A 10,317-nucleotide genomic window follows, 5' to 3' on the forward strand; every position below is an offset into this window, starting at 1 on the left:
TACCATCATCAACTGCATCCTTTCTCAGACACTGGCATAGGATAGTTCCAAATCTCACACACTCTTTCTATCCTCTCCCACAAAGAGTTGTCTAACTTACCTAAGGAAGGCTACAGAAAGGCAATTTCCCTCCTAGGAAAACAGTACCGCAACAGGGGAGAGGGTTCCTGGAACCTCTGACATCACAGCCTTCCATTAACATTCATTTTCTCTGTTGCCTTTTCCAAAGCTCATGTTTGGGTGACTAAATTTCATTACACATTAGAGAAAGCGGCCTTCTGAAACAGTGAGAATAACTCTTAATTTGTTGGCAGATTTCTATAAAATTTCAGAGGTTGAATTGACTTCCAATCATATGCTACAAAGTAGTGGGTCTGTCTGTCAGCAGAGACTTCAGATGGAAAACCATTCCACACGCTGTTCGAGGGACAGCGTACTAAATAAGTCATTGGCCTCATCACCACCCCAACTTGCAGGTAAGGATGCTATATAGGGTACAGAGACACTTCTAAAAATTAAAACAGTTTAGTTACTAGACGGAACATTTGATAAAAGTGATTCCATCATTCAACTTTATTAAATAAGAGTCTTTCAAATGGACAACAAAAATAATCCAAACTGAATGCTTATGGATTTGTGTTGTGATATGGAATAGTGAATATATTCAGTCTTCACCCCATTTGCAGATACGGAGTTTTTCAGAGTCCTTGGAATCTCCTGGGAGGTGTCAAAGTTCTCTTTCTACATTTACTCTAACCAGGCTAGTTACTACAAGTTGGAAATCCCTACAGAGTTACAAGAGGTAGCTGAATGCCATGGGAACAACACTATCTTAGAAGCTGGGAGCTTGGGGTGAATAAAGCTCTTCTCAGTTCCCTGCATCTGACCTGACTCCTGGGAACTGAGGTCAGTTGACTAAGGTGGTCTGAATGAGAAATACCAGCCACAGGATCATGTACTCACACACTTGGTCCCACAGGACCGTGTACTTGGTCCCCAGCTGGTGAAGTGATCAATAGGGAGGATGTAGAACCTTTAACAGTGAAGACTGGCTGAAGGAAATATGTCACTGGGGATGGGTTTGGGAGATTACAGCCTCACCCTACTTTTATCTTGCTCTCTGCTTGCTTCCTTCATGTGGGTGGAAATACGGTCTCTGAGATTCCTGCTCTAGAAGCCTCCTGCCAAGCCTCCCCCACCATTATGGATTCCCTATCTAGAACTGTAAGTTCAAATAAATTCTTCCCTCTAGGTTTCTTGGCCACAGTTTTTTTATTGCAGCAGTAGCAGCAGCAGCAGCAACAGCAACAGCAGCAGCAGCAGCAACAAGAACAACAACAACAACAACAACATTGAATATAGTCAACAATGGCTGAAGATTATGCCTATTATGGCAATACAAAGATAGGGCCTCTCTAAAAAACACTAAATAAAATTTGGAGAGACTCTGAGTGTGCCATCACATCCCCATGTTAGGAATTAGTATACCCCAACTCTTGAAGACAGATGGCCCGCATGGTGCTTAGGTGCTTTCCATGGCTTGCCCTTCGAGCATCTTCATCTGACAGCACACTCACATCCTTTATAATACCCTAGCAAATAAAACCAAAGCATCTCCTGGAGTTCTGTTGGCTATTATTGAACTAGAGGAAAAAGTTGTGGGAACCTTCAATTTGTAGTCAAGTGGTTCCAATGCAATTGGCAGCTGAAAAGGGGACAGCCTTGTGTGACCGAACCATACCCTGCTCTAAGTCTGGAAAGGAACTGCAGGATTAAATTAGATGGTAGGACAACCAAGTGAGATCTGCATAGGTTAGGAAAATTCCTTGGCTTGGGAAGTCTGCCCAGTGAGTGTCAACAACAGGGTGGTGGCTAGAGAAATATTTTCCTCCAGCTTCTCTCTACATCTTGGTGTACTCTAGTCAGGGCTGAACCTCTGCACCAGAAAGCACAGCTGCTAGGCGAGCTCACTGTTCTAGGAGGGGTGTTTCCCCGCTGTGCCTAAGCATGGTGCCAGAAGCTGCCATGCCCCTCCCCAAAGGAGAAACAAGAACTCCCTCAGACCTGAATTATGTGGAAATAATGCAGGCTCATCCAGTGAGCAGTTCTGTCAGGGAGGACCACCTCCCTGGAGATGCTGGGTACTCCACTAGCCTGGAGCATGAACATATCCCACAGACACCTTCAGCTTCCAGCCCCTCACAGCAACTTAAGAGATCCGAAGCAGAAGACCGCAGAGGGCATAATCAGAACCAACACATTTCTGTTGTTTACAAACTGCCCAGCCTTGCAGATGGCTCTCGTTACTGTTACCATTGCTGTTTGCAGCGCAAACAGCAAAGCAGTCCTCATCTCTGGCGGAGAAAACTGCCTTGTCTCTCAGGAGAGCTGAAGAAGAGGAAAGGTTATTTTCTTACTCTAGATTAAAAAGAAGCACGTCTTTTCAGTGTTGACCGCCTGTTTGGGGAGCTGCCCCCCTTTATTCGTGCCTTGGCAGGGCAGTCCAGTCTGTTAATGCCAGAAGGAGACATGGAAGGGGCACAACACCTGGGCCTTCAGAGACATAAACTATCATTTAGCACAGAATACTCACAGATGGACATCAGGCTCCCTCTGAGCAAGCAGCTGCCGGCTTGCTGTTGCTTCTGCCCAGCTCAAGCATGAAGGATTGAATAGCCTCTCCCATACTGTGGCATGAAGCACGGTGCCATCCGTGCTAAAGGACACATAGAAAACATGACCCAGTCCCTTCCCTCAAACAAACCACTTCTGGAAAGTGGCTTACACATCATTTGCATTTACGAAGAGGCTTCACCACTATGCCTGGGAAACCAGCTTTGCTCAAGTGTTTGATCTGAGATTCCATCTACAGAGATGTGGCAGCCTTACAACCTGTGTGAACCAGTTTACTGCACAGACAAACTGCTCCCCTGTCTCAGGATGCAGCCTTGGTAAGCAGACCTTCTGTTTGTTTGGCTGGTTGCTTTTACATCCCCCCCACCCCCCTATTCTGGAGACAGGGTCTCATTCTGTAGTTCAGACTAGTCTCGCATTCACAGTGATCCTCCTGTCTCATCGTCCTAAGTGCTGGGATTTTAGCCATGAGTCACCATGTTTACCCTTCTGACCTATTTTGAATGTTTGGCTCCAGGAAGTGAATGCAAGCTGTGGCTTGGATGGAATCTCACTCCTAGTACTATGGTGCACCATAAAAAAACAGACTATCCCAGGACAAGGCAGTCTCCCTGCACCTTAACACACACACACACACACACACACACACACACACACACACACCTCTGGCTTTGAAAAGGACAAACACTGCTCTATGAGTAATTTCTCTTTTCTGTTATTGCTACCTCATCCCCTCAAATCTTTTTATTCCAAGACAGGGCTCTGAGGCCAGTGATAAGAGAACAACCAGAAGAGCCTTGATGAGCCGGGCTGCTAGCAACTGAACAAACCCAGAGCTAGAGAAAGGAGGCCAGGCCACCAAATGAGGCTGCCAACAGGGATCCAAGACTGTCTTCTCATCACACAGGGAAGTCTGTCTCTGTCCCTATCCACGGACCATGCCTGCATCTCTAACAACCACAGGCATGGGAAAATGCAAAGTTCCATCCCCAATGCCTACAGACTAAATAAGTGAACACCAGGGAGAAAGGGCTCTCCTAGGACCTGTAATTTAATGACTACATGGCATTTTCTGAGAAAGAATATACCCTTACAGGGCCCTTCTCCTACTGATTACCTGGTAAGACAGACACATATACCAGCAACATCCGGGGCAGGGGTTCAAGATGCTCACAGAAACCAGATTTGGAAGTCTGCAGTGTTGCAAGTAACAATTGATCTAGAGGCAACACATCTGTGAGCCATCCCTAAAATGCTCCGACCAAGCAAAGGGCGACGGCATGAAGAGGCCAATTTCAGAGAATGCAGCCTGCACGCAGGTATGTCTCCTAGTCTTCTCCATCCACCTTCCAACCCTACTCCCTCTGGCACCTCGAGGTTCTGGGGAGGAATTCTGGTAGTAGGGAGGAAAGGGGAAAGGCCAGACTTACCTAACTCCTCCGGGCTGAAAGATGCGGGAGCGGTGTCCACAAAATCACTCTCTGGGGGAAGAAGGAAAGCAGAAAACAAAAAACTGAGTCACTGCAACCATTCAGGGCCAATAAATCAGGAATTCTGGAGAGCTCAGCTCCCTTAGAAAAGCGCGGGGTTCTCTCTCTCTAGCGATTAGACTGGGTGAACCTGAATCCAGAAAGGATTCAGACCACCTAATCCACTGAATGTAAAGAAACTTGGGGAACCCTTCGGCCTAGGGGCACTCATCCTGAAGCCGGCAGGTGCGCATCAACTTTCGCTGGTTGGGATCATGCAGCTCCTAGTAAGTGGGGCTGCAACCCCATCTATCATCTGTCCTCAGCCCCTGGGGCTCATTGCTAGTTCGGCACCATCCCAAAGTTTTCCCAGGAGCTGCGAGTGCTCCTGGACGCGCAGCAGCAGTGCGACGAGAGCAGCGCCCACCCACCCGGCCCCACAGCCTGCGTGCATCCCTGCCCGTTGCTAGGCTACCGTGGCTATCACCAGACGCACGCGCTGACTCCCCACTCCCTGATAGAGGATGTCCTCCAGCAACCTAACTCTTTTGCTTATTTATTTGCAATGAGAGACTTGCTTGCTCTGAACGGATTCCCTGCTCCTCTGCAGTGGGTCTGCACTCCTCCACATGCCCAGGGCTTCCAAGAGGATTTCAGAGCTGGCCACCATAATAGAAGTAGGCAGGGCAGACCTCCTATGCCTTCCTCCACCCATCCTTATTTTCAACCTGAATTCCAGCTCTATAGCCTGAGCATTAGTCTCTCCTCGTAGGAGACCACTTGGTTTAAATAAGCTAAGTAATTTGGTCCCCATTTCACGGGCGGAGGAGCAGAAGCTCAGTAGCTTGGGGCAGACACACAGAATCCGACTTTCCTGTCCTGATAGGGCAGAGAGTGAGAATATGGCCTCTTTCTTTAGCACACCTTGACTGGTTTCAAGTAGAAAGGAGAAGCAGAGGTTGGATGTTGTAACTTGTGTCTGGCTAGCATCTGGCTATGGGACTCTCCTTGTGTGGATCATTGAGTAGTGTGTGTAGACACACTGTGCATTTTCCCATTGAGCGGCTGATAGCTCTCCCAGGACAGGTCTAGGGTTTGGGGTCTAAGGGGCTCCAGGGACAGAGTCCCACAGCAGATGGCCCCTTCTTTCTACCTAGCAGTGACAGAGAGGGATGGAGGGAGGGAGCCTGGTTCTTTCTTCTTCCTTAAAGAACTGACAGTTGCCAGTTCCAAGTTTCTGGGGCATTCCATGGGCTCAAAGTAACCAGATCTGTAGCTGTAGCAGCCAGGTCCTGTGTCTGGGTCAAACTGTGACCTTGTAAACTGCGACTGGTTTGCCATGCTCAGCTCTTGGTGACATAATGCTGTGGAAGACGAGGCAGAAGCACCAGCCTGCATCCCTCATGGATCTGAGAAGAGGCTGCCCTTCCCCACCCAGACAGCCATTCCTGAGCCATCACTCTGACCTCTAAAGACCGCTGCCCTGTTACTTACTGACGATGGAAGAACTGAATATGCATGAACACATTTCCACACACTACTCCACCCCTCCCACACAAACCCCAAGACCCTTCTGTGTACTCTCAAGGCAGCAAGATGGCTTGCTACTATATTCACCTCCTCTCTAAAGGTGTCTTTGAATTTCCTACTGTCCGACCCTGTCTCTCCTTGAGAGTCACAGGTCATGTTCCATGTCACGCCTGCTCATTTTTGGCTATGAACAGACCCTTCTTTTGAAGATATTACCGTCTGGCTTGCTCTTACTCCCCTCACTCACACTCCCATGAGTAGTCTGGGCTTTCCTATTTATACAGAGTGGATTCTTCTCACCCTCTACCCAGCTCTTTGATGTTCCCTCTCATCACTGACCTGCTCTACAGTCAGCTCCTTGTTGTCATTAGTAACACCATCCCTAATAGCAAGGCCCAGCACTCTGCTCTTTAACCAGCATCTCCTACCTTTCTAGTCCATCCCTTTATTTAGTCTGAAGTCTCCTTGTCTCTACCAGAATTTAAATGAACCATCCCAGGGTCCCTTCTGTCTCCTACTGTCTTCATGGCCTTCAGGTCCATTGCTGTCATTGCTCAATGTATTTGTCCCTTTGTAACAAATAAAGATTAATGGTTCATTTTCAAAGGTGCCTCAAGCCAGCTTATGTCTAGTTACAAATGAACCAGAAATTCTAGAGCCCTGGTGATGTGCACTCCTTTCCTACATACGCACACACACACACATGCATGCATGCACACACACACTTGCACACCTGCACACACACACATGCACACATTTTGCATGCACATGCTTACACAAATTCTCCCTCCACCAGAAGTCCCAAACTGTAAGTTTAGAATAGAAAATTAGCAGCCAAGCTTGCCTAATGACCTGAGGATGAGACAAGGTCCTGTGCCTGGTGAATGTGAACTAAACAGAGTGTAAAGTGTTGAAAAGCTCCTGCAGATGTGTTTGTTGAGAACCAGGCAAACATACATGACAAAGAGAAAGACAAACCCTGGGTGCCATATAAGGCTATCCCCTCCTAATGACACAACCAACGAGCAGAGGGAGGAGAAGTCTTGTTATACTAGGGTTTCAGTTCTGTTGTCTGGGCTTGATCAGCATGGCTGCCACTGTGGGGCTGGTGAAGGACTTGGAAACATTGTAATATAAACTGTCTAGCTTTGGCTACTCTGTCTCTGGGGCTCTTATTTTGAAGTGGGGATCTTTATCTCTCATTCCCACCAATCTAAATTTCCTTTGCTATCTAACCTAGCAACTACTCCACATTTTCCTGGTGCATTTTCTCTCCTGCCCTCTTAGTTTATGAATGAATTGCCTGTCCTGATAGAAGGCCAATTCCTCTGGGGACAGACCCAATTGACATGGTTTCCTCCTTTCCCACCTAAACTGATGCACTCCTTTGTCTCAGGCTGTTCCCATTGAAGGCGCTGAGTCCTATCTTAATTCCTATCACCTCCCTCTCCAGGAGCCATGAACTCCTTAGCACAATTTATAGCACAATTCATCAAAAGAGTGTTCTGTGTCAGTTGGAGTCATTATTTCTTTTACTCTCAGAAGCTAGTCGACAAATTTCTGTGTTACTTCTTTTCTGAACTGTCCTCTCTAGTCAAGGTTAGAATAGCCTCACCATTGCTAATTTCATGGCCAGTTCTTGCTCCAAAGGAGGGCTCCAATGTCAGTCAGACCTAGGTTCTAACAGCAGCTACTCCATTTGCTGGCGGTTTCACCCAGCCTTTATTTTCTATGTAATATAATCATATTGTCACCTAATAACTGCTTGTTGTCAGGGCACAAGTTAATTCAGTAAACCCAAGAGAAGGGACTGCCCGCTGTAAAGACTGGTGCATCCTGGATATGACTTGTGTTATAGCTTGTGCTCATGGGATTTTTTTGTTCATTAACCAGTTTTAGTTATAGTTTTGGAAAGGAAGGCAGCATAATATGCATTCAAATTAGCGGAGACTGGTGTTCATTGTTTCTAGCACTTAGCTTGTGTTCTAATACCTGGGCTGAAGGTTGGTTGCATGGCAACAGTTTTCTTCTTCCCTATGGTTTAAATATGATAACCCCCCCCTAAAAAAAACATGGATTGGAATTATGACCCCCAGGTTCTTGTGTTCATGCAGAGGGCCTTTGAGAAGTAATTAGGATTTGGTGAACTTATGACTGGGGCTCCCATGATGGCGTTCACGGTTTCCTAAGAACTAAATCTGAGCTGGCGATCATGCTGTATAACCATGTGGTACCCTCCACCATGTTAGAATGCAGCAAGATGATCCTCATTAGATACTGAGCACATGCCCACAACATACACTTGGGCTTGCCAGCCTCCAGAACCACGAGGTAAGTATGCTTTCATTATGCATTACCCAGTTTCCAGTGCTTTCTTATAGCAAGAAGAAGCCGAGGAAGACACAGTGGAACAAATATTTCACAGGGTGATTAGTTCTGGAGCCTGCCAAGCTGTCCTGCCAAACTGCTCCAATCCACAGCAGGCTTGATTTATTGTATAAGCCCATGGATGGCAAACCAAGGCCTTTCCTCCCAGCACTTCAGTTGCATGCATTCCCCAATCAGCTGGAAGCTAATGAGAACACATTTTCTTCATTTCAATATTTGCTACTAAAGAACTTTTCTGGAATATGTGGCTCCAATTTTTCATGTTTTATGATGGAAACATTATATATACTTTGATAACTGAACTGATGGTTATGTCAGGCATGGTAGTACATGCCTGTGATCCCAGTACTCTGGAGGGTAAGGCAGGAGTATTATGAGTTAGAGGTTAGTCCAGACTATGAAGGGAGACTCCATCTCTAACCAGCAAAGCTATTCATTGGGAGTTTGCTGTGCTTTCAAGGCTGTGTCAAGATCTGTGGATTTAGAGTAGACTGGTATCAACTCTCCTGTTATTTTTCTTCCTTTCCTTTTTCCATTTTCCCATTCGTGAGTGAGTGAGTGAGTGAGTGTGTGTATGTGTGTGTGCGCGCGTGCGCACATGTGCACATGTGTGTGTGCATGCATGTGTTTCTGTATCTCTCTGTGTGTATCCATGTGTGTAGACCTAAGGCTGATGTCAGAATTATCATCTATCACTCCTCTACCTTATTCAATGAGGCAAGGTCTCTTAGTCAAACCCAGAGCTCACTGATACAATTAGTCTCACTAGCAAGTTTGCTCTGGAGATCTTCTATCTTGTCTCAATTTCTGGAGTCACTGGCCGGTTGCCATGTCCATCCAGCATTTAGATGGGTTCTAGGAATCTGAACTCTGACCCTCACAGCTGATTGGCAAGCACTTATCCAAATTGCCAGCTCTCTAGCCCCTTGCATTCACTTTCTAGTAAGGGTCCTCCTGAAGAGGACCTTGCTGGTCCTGTGGCCACATGTCAAGTACTTATTCTATAAAATGATGGTTCTTGAGCATCACTGAGTTATAACAGACACTGCTCATCCAATAAGTTTACATCTCAGCTGTCAGTTGTGAATGAGGACACTCTGTCAGGAATGACAACTCTCATGCAAAGGCTCGGTGTCCTGAAAACAGTACTCATCTCACTAGAATGTTGGGAGAAGCCAAGCAGGTGTGGTGCTTGTGAACTGGGTGCTTACTAAATCTTCCTTCTCCTGTCCAGTGGTTCATAGCACTCCAGAGTGTTGCCTTTCTGTGTCCCAAGTGGAGAGTGGCTGTGGTCAGCAAGAGGGAGTCCCTGCTCCTGTTTCAAGGGCAGCAGTATTGCAAAGCTGGACACATCAGGAGAAAGCAGCAAAGAGAGAATCTTTCTGTGGCTTGGGCAAGGGTTTCTGTAAAAGTAGACTAAATAGAAGGATGCACCTCACATCATTTGTCCCAACACCAAGAGTAACTGGGACCAGCGGAACCAGGCATACAGGAGCTCTGCCAGCCCAGTGACTCGGGTTGCTTCAGGTCTGTCTGGGCTAGCTGGTACCCTGAGCAGACCTTGGGCACAAACTCTGCAGTCATTCCCAAAACACCCAGAGGAAGCTCCACTCCCAGGTGCTCTAACAAGCCCAGGTTCACAGGATCCCAGAATCACAGGATCACAGAGATAGCTTGATTCTGAGGAGTTCTGACACAATCAGGATCACAGGAAGGACAGGCTACAGTCCAGCAAGGACTAGTAGCAGTTCAGAAAACCAGATGATGTGGGGCAAGCATAAGAATATAAGCAACACAAACCAAGGTTACTTGGCATCATCAGAACCCAATTCTCCCACCATTGCAAGTCCTGGACCCACCATCACACCAGAAAAGCAAGATTCAGATATAAAATCACTTCTCATGATAATGATACAGGACTTTAAGAAAGACATAAATAGCACCCTTAAAGAAATACAGGAGAACACAGGTAAACAGCCAGAAGCCCTTCAAAAGGGAACACAAAAATCCCTTAAAGAACTACAGGAAAACACAATCAAACAGGTGAAGGAAATGAGCAAGACCATCCAGAACCTAAAAATGGAATAGAAACAATAAAGAAATCAGAAGAGAGACAATCCAGGAGATAGAAAACCTAGGAAAGAAATCAGGTGTCATAGATGCAAGCATCACCAACAGAATACAAGAAATAGAAGAGAGAATCTCAGGGTTAGAAGACACCATAGAAAACATTGACACAACAGTCTAAGAAAATGCAAAAAGCTCCTAACCCAAAACATCCAGGAAATCCAGGACA

General features: G+C 46.5%; 1 protein-coding gene across 4 annotated transcripts in view; it reads right to left on the reverse strand.

The window, feature by feature from the left end:
- Positions 1-10,317, reverse strand: part of Amotl1 (angiomotin like 1) — a 125,259-nt gene that overhangs the window by 88,218 nt on the left and 26,724 nt on the right. For 3 of the 4 annotated variants that reach the window (XM_031346134.1, XM_031346133.1, XM_031346135.1), the window contains one exon: positions 4,065-4,115. In XM_031346134.1, coding sequence (XP_031201994.1) covers positions 4,065-4,115 — 51 coding nt within the window. Of the gene's footprint in view, positions 1-2,593; positions 2,742-4,064; positions 4,116-10,317 lie in introns of those variants that run through there. The other variant, XM_031346137.1, reaches the window with a different exon arrangement.

This window comes from Mastomys coucha, unplaced genomic scaffold, assembly GCF_008632895.1.
Source record: "Mastomys coucha isolate ucsf_1 unplaced genomic scaffold, UCSF_Mcou_1 pScaffold23, whole genome shotgun sequence".
Taxonomy (NCBI): Eukaryota; Metazoa; Chordata; class Mammalia; order Rodentia; family Muridae; genus Mastomys; species Mastomys coucha.